The following is a 16,965-nucleotide window of genomic DNA, read 5'->3' as shown; positions in this document are numbered from 1 at the left end:
TTACCAGTTTACAGGTTGTCATACTAAGGTTAAGTATTGCCAATTTTATGTTAACACCGTATGTCAAATTGTAAACTGTCTCCACACTGAACTCACAACATAAGCAACCAAGCTCCTTCAAGTGAAGCAGGAATCCATACCTACCAAAAAGAATGCAAGCTCATTCAGTACTGAGACTGCCACAGACAGATCAAAGTCCCTTGAGATGTAAACACCAGTGAGGTCATTTGTTTGCAAATCATTTTTACTGCAAATAAGATTTAATCATCTGATTTCAGTAAGTGCCTTGAAAAAATTGCAGTCTGACAACAGTACAAAAATCCACCTCCTACTGAGCTTGCCCTACACTTAAATAAAGAAGAGTGAAAACTGATGCAGTCCTCTCTGATCATATAAACAGCCCTCAATTCTGAGCAAAATGATGGAGACCTCTCGGTTTCACCTCACTGGTTGGCTAACCCCAAGTCATAAAAGGAAAAAGTTTGAACTTTTGAAGAGACTTGTTACACCCTTCAAGCCCAGCTAATAGCCAAGAATTGTGACTCTCTCAAACTTTAGAGACAGGCAAGGCAAACCACTGTTGAGAGAAAAGAACTGATTAGACATTTCATCATCTTATCACATTCCACAGTTAAAATATTAATCTAATAATATATTTCCATTCTGGAGATTTCATTTCTGTTTAGAAAGAATTCTTTTTTTCCTCTGCTAAATTGATGGGAAACAATGAACTACCCTAGTGTAAGATTTTGTTTAAAAGCTAAATAGTATAGCTCTGTAAAATTTAAACCAGTAAATATTAGCTTATATGACTTGACTATTAAATAACTAATAGCTTTCCAGAGCTAAGTATATGTTTAAATTGACCTACATTGACCTACAAATAAGCAGGGCAAACAATCTAAAAATAAAACACAGATAAGTCATGATAAAAATTACTTTCACAAATTGCATATATGGATGTACAGTCTCTGTACAAGCTCTGGTAACATACAATGAGGCAGATGCTTCCATTTCAGTACAAAATCACCGTATTCATTAGCCAGCACTCTAACAAGGAAAAACACTAACTTCAGTACTACAAAGTTTTGATAAGCAACAAAAGCAAGTTTTGTTCAAAGCTGACAGGCAGCATCCTTTTAAGGCAGGGTTTTGGTACAAGTCATCCAAGCCTCCACATGCACAGCAATGTAATTGTTTAGCATGTTAAAATATGCTGTGCTCAAAGAATTCACAATTTCATAATACCTACTTGTTCTCCACAACACTGCCACTTAAAATCTGTCATTCATGCAAAGAAAATAGCTACTGGAGAACATAACAGGCATACTACATACATAATTACTATACATATGTATGGATTTAGTTAAAAATACTACATCATCACAATTTCTGTATTTTCCTCAGATGAGACAGTAAAGGACAGGCCACATACATGTTTTCAGATGGTGTTAAGAAGAGCAAGATGGTTGTACAGCATTGGTTTTAAGATAATGATGATTCCCCAACATGGAACTATCCACAACCTTTCAAATAAGATGACACTAAAAAGACAAGCTGCTATCAACTAAATATTAAAGAAACCTAAAAGTCGAAGTGACAGGACTGATTACTGCTTTCAGTCCTTGTTCATTTGTTTAGTCCCATATAGTACCAAGAAATTTCCCATATAAGACAAGGAGTATATGAGGTTAGCATTCTTTCCCAACATCATCCAATTTCCACATGCTTTCAACAGAAAGCATATTCACCACTGTGTAACAGCTTCAATGGCTTTCTAAACCTCAGTTAAGTACTTAAGTATGAGTGGTAATGTGAATAGCAGTACTGTGCAGCTTTATAGAATTGCTGTGCTGAGAGCCAAGGGACTGAGCAGTGAAATAAGCAAACTTCTTCTGTTAACTTACTACCCTCTGAATGAGGGGGACAGACTACAATTACTTTAGAAATTCCATATTCTTAGCCTTTGTCTACATAATATATGTGCAGCTTAAGGTTCCATTTTCATTAGCTGAAAAAAGAAGAAAGATAAAGACTATTTCTTAATCCTTCATTTTCTCCTCATTGCATGGTCTTGATTTTTTAAAAAATCTGCAAAATTCTATATTTTATTACATAAACTGTGCAATGTTGATGTGCCCTCTATTGTCCATGGCAACTTATCCAGATTGCATAAATTCATGTCTGTGCTCATTTGTACTAGAAGCTTACATTCTGCAGCTATGCAGCTTTCAATTTAACTACATTATTTCCACAATAATTTTATCTACATACACTATTGCCAGTTTGCTAATGTTGCTGAGATACCAACCTTACAAATTCTTCCAGTCCCACAGACTTAAACTACACTACATTTTTAAATAGGAGTCCTGATTTTGGCAGGGGTTGCCTGCTAGAGCCAGACCTAAGGCCTCTGCATGCACATCATGTTCTGGAGGGCCTGCAGTGCTGAGCAGCATGTGATCTTCCAGTTACTGAGATGGTCCTGCCCTTCCTTAGGAGGTGGGACATATTCCATATTGTGAATTCATCTGTACTTACACTTAACAGAACAAAAATATGGCTAAAGGATAAGAGCATTTAAATAATACTGCTACTAATACAAACAAACCAAACAGTTGATGCTATGTGAGTAAGAGAGAATTACAAAATGGGCACATGCAAAATAGCCCTTGTTTTGTCTTGTCAATGAGATTTGCTGTATTAAAAACACAAAAGAAAAAACACCTGACACATTTGGACACCTAAGAAATGAGAAACACAGATGTTCACCTCCTGAGTGCAAGTTTATGTGTAACATTTTTCAAAGTATGTTACCAGCCTAAGAAGAAAATTAACATCATATTCTGATCTACTACTAAGATATTTACTGTGATTTGATGTACAATAAAACATTTTCCATGTATAGAGACACATAAATCACCACTCAAATAAAATAATAGAGCTTATTACTATTGCTGCTTCTTTCAGGGAGTCCAGAACTGGGGCAAGCAGACAAGTCATGAGCAAAAAATTAAAGTTCCAGGAAAGAAAATACATTCATATTTATGTACCAACCCACATTCTGATACTTCAGTGTTACAACAAGATGGGAGCTGCTGGCATGTGCAGCAATTAGCATTGATTTTGACAATGCAAACAAAACAACCACCTCATCTGTTTGGACTCAATATATGGATCTGATTTCACAGATCTGCCTTCATAAAGGTAGAACAGTGGCTCTGAAACTATTTCTCTTACTGTAAACTCATTTCTCCTTCATGCTTGAAGTGATGGAAATGATTTATATGAACAATAACCAGAGTAGCTTCAGACTTTCAGTACAGGTTGTAAATATTATGTTAGACGAGCAAGGCACTCACTTGATTAAAAGTGCCATATACTTAGAACAAAGAATTACATACAGAAGCCAGTTGTTCGCCTAATAATTTCCCAACTCTTAAGTACTGGACTTTAGCATGCTGGTGTTCTGCAAGTAATTGAAGGTGTCCTGGCTTGTGATACCTGTATTGGTATACAAGTTAAACAACTGCACATTCCAGACATATCTAACTAGATAGAAGGAATACAGGCGAGATGCTTCTAACGATACAGCACAACCATCTACTACAGCGCCAACACCCAACTGCTAAGCGCAGCAAAGGGAAAACATATGGCGGAAGAGACACTGCAGGGAAGGAAAACAACTAAATGCTAACGGGAGAAGAAAAGAGGAAAAGGCACTAAAAAAGAAAAAAAAAATCCAAGAAGCAGAGTTTGATTTTGAACAAAGTAAGAGGAAGCAAGCAGAGTATATATTTAACCAAGTTTAGTATCTTTAAGAGAAATTACTTTCTTTCCCTCCTTCAGTTCACCTTTTTGACTATTGCTAAATGAATGCTAATGCTTTCACTACATGAACTGTTTTCTTAAACTAAAAAAAAAAAAAAAAGAGAGAAAGAGCTTCCCAGTTCTTTCTTCTTTGTATTACTTCAGTGCTTTTATAGTACTCACAGTAGAAAGTTTTCTTTGCAACTTTTTATCTAGTCAAAAATACAGCTCATATTGTGCTTTCTGTTGCTTCTAACACCACCTCTACTTCTGGCTTTTGCCTCTGTTTTACAGAGGTGAAGCTGAATGAAGCAAAACAGATTTATCTCTAGAAGTAATGATTAAAACAGCCTGTTAATTTTTGCATCAAAGAAATACTGGAGGGAGTGAGACTTCCAAAATTCCACTGCAGAGAAGAAAGCTGCAGATTAGCCATCCTTTTACCTGACAGCAAGTTCTACATTTGTCAGCAGCATGTTAATATCTGCCTCGTATCAAAAGTCATCCCACACAATGTAATTATTAGGCAAGCACACAGAAAAATGTTCAGCCCCTTTCAGGTTTAAAGCGTCTCTCTGAAGGACAGATCATCTTAACAGAAAAGGATCAGATTTGGTCATATAAAACCAAAACAAAATAAAAACCAAGAAAAAACCCCCACCACATGCAAAAATACAACCCAGAGAAAACTTTTAAGCTGAAATTAACTTACCAATGGATGCATCACCATCCAAAAGATTGTCATCTTCAGAGGTCTGAAAATCCATAATTACACCTGCGCCATCTAAAAGCTCCTCATCGCTGCTTGCACTAGTTATGCTGTTGTAACTGTTTCGATAGTAGCCTCTATGAAACAGCTGCTCAGACTCCATTTAGCTGCTTTATAACCTGTATGTATATACATAAAAAAGTTATTTTCTATTTGAATATTCAAAAAACACTACAAAATTTGTATCAACATAAAACAAGAGTATTTTGTGCTTTGGGGAAAACTTTTTACGGCGACAATACTACAAGTTACAAAAAGGTAGCAGCAATACAGAACAAATTAATTTGATTCAAGAATTATCAGTTAAGAGAAAGAACTTCATTAAAGCCTTAAATGAATCCACAGCTTGTCTATATCTTAAACACTTTACATAGAGCAAAAAGTCCAAAAGGATTATAGAAGAGCTGAAACGGGTTACAGAAGAGCACGATGACAACAGAGAACAAAATAGCTTTCCTTCTACAGGGCAACAAAATGGATCGGGACTCTTCAGTCAGGAAAAGATGCAATGTAGAAGATGACACAATAGATGTCAGCAGAACCACAAGTTGTGTGAAGAAAGTCAAGAGCATCAGCTGTTTTTCAGTGGGCCCTACATGACATAACAAAAAAGGTAAGGTGACAAGCAGAGGAAAAAGGGCTAATTCTTCATACAGCATGTAGGAAAGTGGTGGAATTCTTTGCCACTTTGCAGAAGAATGCAGTGGTTCATAAAGCAGTGAGACACACTGACGGAACAACAACAACAAAAAAACCAGCATCAAAAGCTATTAAAGACAACACCTCTGGTGGAAATGCTGGAGGCTTAGAGAGCGTTCTGGAGATGTGCATATGCTTATTCTCTTCCCTAGAGATCTGCTATTGGCAAGACAGATCTCTTTGACTTTACCCATTCTTATTTCTTAAAAGAATTATTTACAATTTAAAACATATTCTCTCCTCAGATAAATTTCTTCCATTCATCTTTATGTGAACTTTTTTCTTGATCTTCTAATATTTTACAGGCACTGGAAAAGCTTAATGGACAGCCAAGAGTATTTCACACTGACATATTAGGAAGCATATTCTATTTGAAAATACAGTTGCATCTCCATTGTTTTACCTAAATAAATCAGATCACAATTTATAATTAGATCAGAAGCTATACTTGAAGTTGTTCAAAAGATGCTAACTTTTCACACAAAGTAATTTTTTGAATTCACAAAGAAATGGTACCTACAAAGACCATGCCTCCCAAAACATCAGTACACAAATAGACTGACTATTTCATTACTGTGTTCACAGAAAGTCCTGTTAGTATCCCTTTCCCAGGACCAGTGAGGTGCTTTCTTAAACGGTAGGCACACAGCATAGCTAAAATGAGAAAATGGGACTTCCTACAAGTGTTTCCACTCACTGCATCATCTGCTGCCTTTCTCCACCTGCTTCATGCACCAAAACAATATCATAGACTCATCTGCCAACTGGCCTCCTGCTCAAGTGAAATCTCTATTTTAAATTTATATGAATTTTCCTACATTCTGGTGAGATTGGCAAGGAGACAGAACACTCCCTGCCTTGTCCATAGAAGTAGCACTAGAAGACAAAAAGCACAAGACAAAAAGAAACCCCGGTAACACAATGTAAGGTTTTGTCTATTGTGTTCTTCTCCTACTGTAGACCTGACTTTTTTTAACAGTTCTATTTTCCTGTTACTTTAGTAATCTTTACTATTGGGCAGAAAACAATTAACAAGGAGGAGAATGCTAACTGAATGGTGGCCTATCACAAAAAGTTGTTTGTGAATTTATCAAAACAACAAAGAGGTAGCAAATATAGACCCCAAAAGTACTACCACTTTTGTGTCAAGCCCAGGCCTCCAAACTGAATTCAAACTGCTCCAAGAACTCCTGAAGATCCTTACTGTGAGCGTCTCTCTTGTAAACCACAGGTGGAAACACAACTACCAAAAGCAATTACTTGAGCTCAAAGGGAAATGATTCTATGGTGTTAACTGACCCAAATTAAGGAAGCATGAGCACTGGGTTCTGTTATTAACCATCTGCTGTTGTATTTGATGCATACTGAGGGCATGGCTGAAGTCTGCTTAGTCTTTTAATTACAGTACCAACTTTCAAAGCCACATACAGTTTTTTCATCTAATAAAGACATTTTCCTGTAATATTCTTAGCAAAAATATTTAGTACAGTATAAGGACAGAACATTGTAAATGTATCTTTTCAAATACAAGACTATTTTATTTACATTAGGCTCCACAGCTTCAGTTAATTTTACTACAAACCTGCTATTCAGAATAAGAGAAATAACTCTCCCCTTGGATAAGTGTCTCTTCTTAGGTAAATATCAGAGCAATAGATTACAGGTATTAAATCTTCCAGTAATTGAGAAAATGCTTTCAGACTGGGCTACAATGGAAGGCAAAGTTTCATCAGTGGGTCAGCAGCTGACAAATAAAACCAACGCTCTGCAGAGCCAGGCCAAGCACACCGCAGAGAACCCCTGTACCACCGCTCCACAAGAGTGATTCCACAGGCCAACTCCTCTGGCACACACATGCCTCCAGTTGTGTGACAGGCATGATACTACAGCCCTTACCATTTTAAATGCTACATGTGGCCTGCTGTAGAAGTATTGCTGCTGATAGACCTCTCCAACAGCCACGCAAAAGCTGTAATACCAAAACCATTCATTTTGAGGGCTTTAACCAAGACTTCAATTACTTCTCTGCATTCCCAGAGAGTCAAGTACCGCCAGTGCTTTGTATCTGATTCTGTGTTACAGATCCTGCCTCACAGCAGCATGCAGCAATGGAAGGAATACAGGAAACTAAGAACAGGAGAATGTTAGCTGTTCAATAAGCTTCACACAGGACTAAAATTTTACTTAAGAGTATGTCAATCACTAATGTGTCCACTGCTATCTGTAACTAATGGCAGGGAGGACAGTTCGAGTCAATGTACAACAAATTTCCTTGTGTGCCTTAAAGAAAAGGGTTTGCTTAACAAACTAGGATAAAAGGTTAGTGATGCACCATCTTGAGCTGTGTTAAACACCCAAGATAACTTATAACGTATGTTCATGTGACCTAAAACACTGCTAGCACGTGAGAGATCTGCCTCACTTAAGGAAAGGGAGTGATGTGGGCACAGAGAGTAGACTCCTTGGAAACAGACTGCTGGGAGTGTCAATAATAAAGAAAATGAAGAGCCAGGAAAATTATTTCTATTGCTACAACAGCCAGAAGAGAACCAGTATTGTGCCTGACCAACTCTGGTGCAGATTATCCTTCGTGGATAACTGGAAGAGTATGTTCATATAAGAGAACCTGCACAAATGCTTGTGGGGTTGAAAGGGGATAAATAACTATCCAACTTGCCATTTTTTAATGTCAGATCCATTCCACAGACTCCCTGCCCTACCCAAAGAAGCACTAAATGGCAAGTGGGGAAAAACAGAAGTTACTCAAGAGAAATTGCACACAGGAAAAAAAGGTACTGGCTGAATGCTAGCCAAACTAAATCTCCTGGAAAAGCAAACAAAACATTCTACACCAGGTTCCCAATAAATTCTTCTTACAGTAAGTATTTAAGCAATAAACCTTTTTTTCAACCTAGACTACTGTAAAAATCCAAGAGGAATTAAAAAGGAATAATGAGAACATTAAAGATACTTCTTTTAACTTATTTCTACAAAGCACCACAGTTTTGATAGAGTCTACTCCAAATATCTCAGAAAGCAGACTCAAAAATGCTTCTGATTATCTTTGAAAAAACCCAAAAATATTAAAGTAATGCACTGTAAGAATAACAAAACAAAGAAAATACAAGCAATAATCAGGAAGCTCTTGAAACAGGAAAGAATTTCACTCAACTCATATCCAAGTCTTCTACGAAATGACTGTAAAGCAAAAAAGATGCAAGTAACTCATCATGCTTCTATTACTAAGGTATTTCCAGGATGTCCTGACCCATCAAAATGCTTCTACAAAAGCAGGTTAACAGAGAGGCCTCTGGCACTAAAAAAACCTAAACAACAAAATTACCAACCAAACAAGCAAAAACCCCAAACCAAACTGAAGAACAGAGAGCTAAAGCAGGATATCTTACCTGTTACGACTAGAGAGCAAAGAAAGTAATGAGCACAGGCACAGTATATTGTGGAAAATCTAATTAAATACAGTGCAGGCAGGAAGTACACTGGTAAAGGAGAAACAGCTACATTAATAGCAGAAAAAGCATACAAAGGCTGTGCAGTTTTCTGCACAGTCTAGTACCACAGGCATTTTTCTGCTCTCCAATGTCAGACAACCAACTTATCTTTCAAGCCCTACAATTAAAAGGTCAAGTAGAGAAGCAAGTCAGCTGAGGGAACCACTTCCAGTGCAGAGACATGTCTATGGAAAAGACAGAGTAGGCCAGTAAAAAGCCAGACATACAAGACATTTGTTGACAGATGATGCAAACAATTGGTAAATCTCCAGAATGTGCTCTGTTATCCCATAAAAACACTTTTCTATATCTCAAAGGAGTGGCAGGAAAAAAAAAAAAAGGCAGTTTAGGCTTGTTATTTCCCCAGAAGGGGGGTGGAATGAAAACTTAAAAGTACTCTTCCAGATTCCAGATTACAAATTTGCTTTAAATAGTTCAAAGCCAAAAACAACTAAAAAACCCCAACAACAACAAAGAATCCAACAAACACAATCAACACAAAAAACCCCACAATAATTGATCTTAACAAAAGAGCTCTTTCTCAAACTAAGAATCCTGATTAAAAAAATCAGTGTAAAATTCATTTTTTCTGCTTAGTACTAACAACTAAGCTAAAAGGCAGGCATCTGTCCTCCAACTCACATAAATCTTCCAACAAACCCTACTCAAGTACAGCACTCAGTGAGAATGCTTTGCACCCATGAGGCAAAAGGAGATAAAATTAAGATTATCAATACAAGCTTTACACATAAGAATATGTTCTACCATAGAGAAAATGCAGTGATAGAAACCAAAGAGTAATTTGCTGAAAAAATTTAAAAATAATATAGAATTTTAAATGGTTTAACTGTAAAGAACTTTCAAAACAAATCATTTGTTATAAAATAGCCAGGCATTCTATATATAGCAAGATATTTTTAAGTATCCAACTACTGTATACTTTAAGAACAGACAAATAATATGACAGAGACATTTCCCACACCCATGCTTAAATTAAAATTTTAACATGTATCCATGTATGTATGGGGGTCTATGTCAAAACACCTGCCCAAAAGATGAAAGCAGGATTAAGCTGAATTCAAAACCTCCTGTACTACATTAATTTAAAATCCTGCATCTTTTTTAGTTCTTAAATAAACCTGCCCTTCAGAAAGAAATTTTAAGCTCAGAAATTACAAGAATTTTATAATAGCTCTAAAACAAAGGCCATGCTGTGGCCATTCTTTCCCTTAGTCTCAACAGCATGAAAATTACATTTCCATTTTCACCACAGACTCAGCATATCTAGCTTTCATTTATTTATTCTGTCTGTGACATGAAAATATTTAAGCAGGATGAGAACATCACTCATCTTCCAAACTCCACGTCTGGAAAATGGGTGAGTGTATTGTGAGGAATTTCTCACTGTATTTTTTAGACCACTAGCAGATTATTTTTTGCAAAAAGCCACAAAAAAAAAAATCTTAACACCTTAAGTTAAGCTTCGACCACAAAAGTTCTTAAGGATACTCAATAATCCAAAGTGTTAAAATTTAGGGAATGCATATGCTAAATTTACAGAAATATATACACAGAACATTCTCTGTAGCACTCAAAAAACCCCATCAAAAACGTTTTTGCTTTTGTGAGGGTGGTGAGGCACTGGAACAGGCTGCCTGGAGAAATTGTGGATGCCCCAATCTAGGAAGTGTTTAAGGCCAGGTTGGATGGGGCTTTGAGCAACCCGTCTAGTAGAAGGCATCCCTGCCCACAGCAGGAGGGTTGGAACTAGATCATCTTTAACATCCCGTTCAACCCAAACCTTTCTGTGATTCTATAAAAGGCCTCAGGAAAGGATCTTGGTCAATTTCTAGGTCATCTTTGGAAAAACAAAGTTATGAAGGAGCACTGCCAGTTAGTTAAGTGAAGCTTTTTGAGTTTAAAAATCAAAAAAATCTATTTGAGTTTATGTAGTAGATTCCCAGGTTGTCTTGGAAGAGAAGATAAAAAGTCAGTTTCCAAAAATATCCACAGGTAAAGCTTAGACTAGTTTCATTCACAGCTGCTTCCAAAATAAAATTACACTCATGGAGGAAAGAGACATACTCAAATATGAACAGAACCACACAGACAAAACTACAGGAAAAGATAATACTTATAAAGTACATTCTTAGCTTTAAAACTGCAACAAAAGCCCTCAGTATTTATATTTATGTTCTACTGAATCTTACCAATCTTAGTTAAAAACACTTAACAACAGCCCAAAAAGTTTCTTCATTTTTATGACAAATACCAGTATAGAATATCATCACTATATACCTGATATTCAAAAAAGCAGAACCTATAATAAATACTCATTTTCATTGTATTTTTTAATCTCTTCAGCTTCAAAAAAAAAAAAAAAAAAAAAAAAAAAAAAAAAAAAAACCAACTAAAACTTGACAGCCTAATTCTGGATGAACACCAAACTCATGCTTCTGGTCATATGATGTATGATGCCAAACATTGAGGGCATTGACTTTAGCTTGTATAAAGTATTCAAAACCACTGTGTCTCCACTCCCTGAAATGTCATAACCGGAAAGATCATGGCTACCCATAGTTGCGAGAGCTGAGGCATTAAACGCACTGGCACAAACATACCAGGCTACCCAATGGAAGGCATTGCTTCTTTCACATTCAATTACTAATGTGGATACTTTTTAATGGCATTTCACATGCAGCAAGTTACTAATGTGAACACTCTAACAGCATTCAACCAAACTGGCTGGATTAACTGAAAACTCCACTTTAAATTTATCTAAGCTTATTTATTGATACATTAGAAAAAACTCTGTTATCAGAGCTGAGGACTAGTATCCCACTCAGGTACAGTAACAAGCAGCTCCATGAGTGGTAGTGTCTTGGAGAGGTTTTCAGTCAACAGATGAGAAATAACATTGCAACTTGTTAAGACAACTGAAAGGTAAACCTCGTATTTCTCTTTTGAAGGGCAGGACCTATGACTGCAGTTTCCATTGTAGGCAATGTAACTCCTGTTTGTTGAGTCTTAGGTCACGATGCTCATTTTCTGTTTGATGAAAAGACACTGCAACAGTGTCTCTTTACAGTTTTTAAAGGGTTTTGCTCCTTTTTCATGTGGACTTGTGTTGAAGTCATCTGAGGGTTATACAACAGAGCAGAGCTTTTACACATCACCAGAATGACCAGAAATCTTGTTAACCATACTACTTTTCTTCAACTTTTCAGAGAAATGCACTGAGCAGTCCCCAACTATGTGTACAGATTCCTAAGTTCAGGGTCACACCTGAGTTGAGAATTTTTCAGATCATTTCATTCAAGTTCAATATAACTCAGTATTGTCAAATTGGAATCTGAAAAAGCACCACCGTCCCCAGTTTAGCTCTAAGCATCTTCTCAATAACAGCAGCTACCACAGATTGTTTAAGGTCTGAATTAAAATTTCTTTAGAGGCAAGCTAAAGCCCCTGAGATCAAGGAAAATATCCTATAGAGCTCTCCAAAATACAGCACAGTCACAGGAGCACTACTTGTGAAATCTTGTGGGGACCCCTGGTGGTTCCTGGTACTTACTCACCCTACTAACAGTTTTCCAGCTTCAAAGGAGTGAAGAAAACACCAGCTAAAGAGGAACATACCCACTGTACTCTTTTAGAAGTGACAGGCATTTGGTCACCAGAAACAAAAAAAGGCTGGGCACTCCTCTTGGTATGTGTAACTGTAGAATCCCAGAAGAAAAGGGGCTTTGAGTGTGCCTTTGTGTGTTTGAGTATGCCTCAAACACTGATAGCTGGATGGCTGTGGAGCCAACCAAGGATTGTTGGCAATAGCAGACAAGGATTGTTGGTACTAACATGCCATGAAAAAGAACAAGATATGGCTGGAGAAGGGGCCATGCAGATGTAGGGCAGCACTCCCCAGGGACAAACATCCTTGGTCTAGTTCCCAGAGATAAGCACAACACAGGACAGCACAAGCACAGGAATGAGGCTAAGGTATGGGTATGGACTGTAGAGAGAGCTCAAGACTATCCAAGATCCCAGAAGCTCCACAGCCCATTTCCAGAAAGGTCTGAAAGAACGGACTGCACACGATGGGTAATTTGCACAGAAAGCAAGAAACCTGCCTTCAGGGTGAGGAAACCTACGTATTAAAAAGTACCCCCAGCAAGCCCAGGCAGTGCCCCCAGGACATCTCATCAGCTGGACTAATGCTGAAACCAGGACTAGTGATCTCTTTTTCTCTCTTCCCTTTCACCCTATCCCTTTATCCAAAGCCCACTGCCATGCGCTTCTATGCACTAACATAGCAACTTCCATGCCAAGTGCGTTACGTACTAACAAACTTTCTGATTGATTGCAGACCCTCTGACTTTTGTTGTTCCTTTTGACTACGAGCATTTACGAATTATGAGTGCTTCCTTCTCCTTAAGAGAGGGACATCACAGCAGCAGAGGGATAAACTGACAGCTGTATGAACAGCTATTTAAACTTCACAGCCAGGAGCCCTGACAATAGGCTTGCTCTGTTTCCTCTCAAGCAACAGTGTTAAGGCAGCAAGGTGAGGAAGGACTGAAGTGATCTGTGATCAACACCTGGATTTGGCTCATGGCTGACATCCTTTGCTGGACTACAGAGAAGCCACCTCATTTTTCTAAAAACAGCACTTCCAACCATTACTGGTGGGCATTCTGGTCATTTTCAAAGAACGAAATAAATATATAAATGTATTCTAACTAAAGGAGATTAAAAAAAAAATCAAAAGGCAGTGAAGCTCTAGATGCACAAACAGCACCAAAAGCAAAGTATTTACTAAATCAAGTGTGTTAGCAGTTCAGAATGCACAGCAGGTTCCCCTCACTCGAATATTCTTCTCTCCAGCTGTAAAACCTACTTGAAAGGTTGGCAAGGGCATCTCCCAAAATTATGTGTATTTTATCAGGGTCTACAAATGGTAGACAAGTTTCTGGCAGGAAAGTCTGGAGGGAAATTTACTGTTCAATAGTGGCATCAAGCTGAAAACAAGACTCAAAGTGAGTATTTTACGAGGAAAAAAAGCAATTCGGTTCATGAGAGATTTTTAATATTACAAAAAAAAAAAGAATCACCTATAGTTTACTAAAAGACTTCTAGCTAACAGACTGCAAAGAAGGTGAGTTATCTTAAATGTGTTAATAACCACAGAGATGAGGTCAGTTCACTGAGTTCATAGATCAAATTTATTAAAAATAATCCATCCTCTACCTATCCAAGAAACAAAACATTCTTTAAAATTTGTTAGGAATAAACACTAGATTTTTCTAACTGTGGTAATAACATAAATATTTAGTGCACAGATTGTTAGGTCTCCTCAGGTGTCTTAGAAGCTTTACTGCCTAAGTGAAAAAAATATTCACATCTCAGCACAAAACAGAAGAAAACTACTAAGTCTGTTAGACTGATAATAATTTAAAGTTGGCTGCAAGACAAGAAGCAAAAAGTCAAATAACAGTTAAAGAAATTTTCAGTTTTCTTTCCTAGATATACTCCGGAAATTTATAGATTTTTCAAAATCAGAAAATGAATGTGTTTGGAAGCATATGGAGAACTGAAATTTTTTTCCCAACATATACATGAGACAAATTAAAAGCGGAAGACTCAGGGGAAAAGCTGCAGTAGATCAAAAACTGCAGATAACACATCAAAATCCAACAAATCTGGCAGAAAACACTAATTTGAAGAGAAGAGAGGAAGGAACTCAAACACAAACTTATCTTTCAGGAAAACAAGTACTTGAATTTAAACTGGCAGGATGTCAAAATATTAAATCACCCCAGTAGCTCTATCTGGAATTGAAACAAAGTACTGAAGTGAAATGCCATTTTTACTATTTCAATTCGGAAACATTTCTTCATTATATTTTATCCCAGAACGAACATGTAAAATGCACATTTGAGTACTTTGTCTCTTCTGACTTTTTAGAGAAATTTATGAAAATATATCAAAAAAAAAGGAAAAAAAAGTAACAGCAAAGATTATTTTTATCAAAGGGTCTGTGCTTCAGGACTGAACTTAATTCACTTTTTCATTTACTACTCCTCCTTACCCTCAAACAGTAAGAACAGTCCACTCCTGTAACTAGAAAGCCTAAGGAAGATGCTTAACAAACTAAACAGCCGAATGCCTAGAAAGTTCAAGAGGAAAATACCTGTCTAGACTCTCTGTAAGTTATTAAAAATAACTGCTGGTACCCACTACGAAGTTATAAATTCTGTTCTACACACTCCTTTCCAGGAATATATACTCAAGACTACATAATACAAACTAATAAGGACACTCCAGATGTAAATGGATTTGTAACTATTTTAACAGCTTTGTCTAGAATCATTTCTATTACACATGAAAGCGGTGAATTATTTCATCAACTCTCTTCTCCAGTAATAAAAAATATCAGTTCATTACGTATAATTACTATCTCAACAATTTACATTTTTCAGTTTCTATGTTTTTAAAGCAGAGCACATTTCCCAGCAGAAAAAAAATTTTTATGCATTTACAACCCTCTTATCATAATCAATTTAAATTAGCACGGTTTTGTCCAGGCTTTATTCTCTCAGATTATTTTATAAAGGCTTTCAAAATTCAAAAACAAGTTTCAAGTTAAACGACTCTAAAAATTTGTAATTGTCAACTTTCTAATATTCTGAGCATCTTCAGTTTCCAAAGCATGGCATATAAACAAGCACGAAGTACTGTATTGCAGAGCCTCCTTGTTCACAAGCACAGGTAAAAGCTGGCCTGACACCCGAACAACTTTAGCAAGTCAGATAACACAGAACCTGCACTTTCAGCTTGTGACATAAGGAACAACTGAAACAAGGACGAGAGAATTAGGAACTTGCTCACAGGCATTAAGTTGAAACCTTAGTTTTGGGAAAATAAGCAGGGAGCATACAAAAGCAATTCCATGCACATGATCACTGCCACTGCTGACAACCTTTGGAGTTTATTGGGTTACTGCTGCTGTCAAGGCGCCAAAGCAAGAAATTTAAGAACATGCAAAATAGTCTGAGAATTAGGAAATTAACTCAAATTGGCACTATCACTTCTGGCACAAATCTCTTCAGCAGCAGAGCTTCTATTCTACTTTTTACATTTATGACCAAGTTAAAAATATCCCTACTGCCAAATTTTTATAAGACTTTACCCTGAAAACTTGATCTTCACAGTTACACCTATCCACATGCATATGAAGTCAGCTAAATAAGAGCAGAAAAAAACTATCTCAATGTTCCTAGAATGCCTTTTGGCAATGGTTGTGAACTTGGAACAGTTGTCCCGGCTCTAATGCTTACACTCAAGGAATGCAACTCTGCTGTTCCAGTTAAGACACACACACACAGACCCCAAAGCAAAGTTGGGGGGGGGAAAGCCAAATTTTATATTCAGTGAACAGGAGAACATATATTATGCAGCCACCTGTTCATAGAGTAACCAGCACATTGGGTTTTCAATTGCAGGTTACTCAAACATCAATTTGGTGTGCAAGAGAGCACAAGAGGAAGTATAAACACGGTCATGAGAAAAATGCTGACAAATTCATAAAATAAAGGGGTTCAGAGCAGTGCACTCACAAAGGCCAACAGCTTCTACTATCTTTCCTGGTCAAGAATTTGGATAGGCTTGTTACTGTTGCAAGAGGAAAAGAGGGGAGGAAGCAGGGGGGGATTTTACCTAAGATTACTTTAATTTGCAAGTGTGCACCACAGAGAGAACAGCGGTATAGTAAACCATTCAAAGAGGGCACTGTAAAAGTTTGGGCAAAGAAAACCTTGGAATACGACAAGTAAAATATGTTTCTAGAAACATTACAATACACATTGTGTATGACATCTACTACTGCCAGACAAAGAATTTTTAGGACTGACATACCACATACCAATACTAAACAGAAGCAAACAAGCTCAGTTTTTCTGAACACCAAGTAAATTCTGTTTTCACGTGTGTTGCACAGAGATGCAGAGTCATTGTGTTTCAAGCTGTAAGTTTCAAACTACCTGTAGTTTTCCCAGAGCAGAACTCTTTCCCGCTCTGACAACTTTGCAGCAAGTTTACATCTGATTGCCACCCAAAGAGACAAGACGTCAAATTTACATCAGTCAGTGAAAGACTTATCTTAGCAAAACCAATAGAGACAGCTGG

General features: G+C 37.1%; 1 protein-coding gene across 2 annotated transcripts in view; it reads right to left on the bottom strand.

The window, feature by feature from the left end:
- Positions 1-16,965, bottom strand: part of CLCN3 (chloride voltage-gated channel 3) — a 66,004-nt gene that overhangs the window by 47,673 nt on the left and 1,366 nt on the right. For both annotated transcript variants that reach the window (XM_039550288.1, XM_039550289.1), the window contains exon 2: positions 4,523-4,698. In XM_039550288.1, the coding sequence (XP_039406222.1) occupies positions 4,523-4,682 (160 nt within the window). In that variant the 5' untranslated portion in view covers positions 4,683-4,698. The remainder of the gene's footprint in view (positions 1-4,522; positions 4,699-16,965) is intronic.

Source organism: Corvus cornix, chromosome 4, assembly GCF_000738735.6.
Source record: "Corvus cornix cornix isolate S_Up_H32 chromosome 4, ASM73873v5, whole genome shotgun sequence".
NCBI classification, from domain to species: domain Eukaryota; kingdom Metazoa; phylum Chordata; class Aves; order Passeriformes; family Corvidae; genus Corvus; species Corvus cornix.
This window is presented reverse-complemented; position numbering and strand designations above follow the sequence as displayed.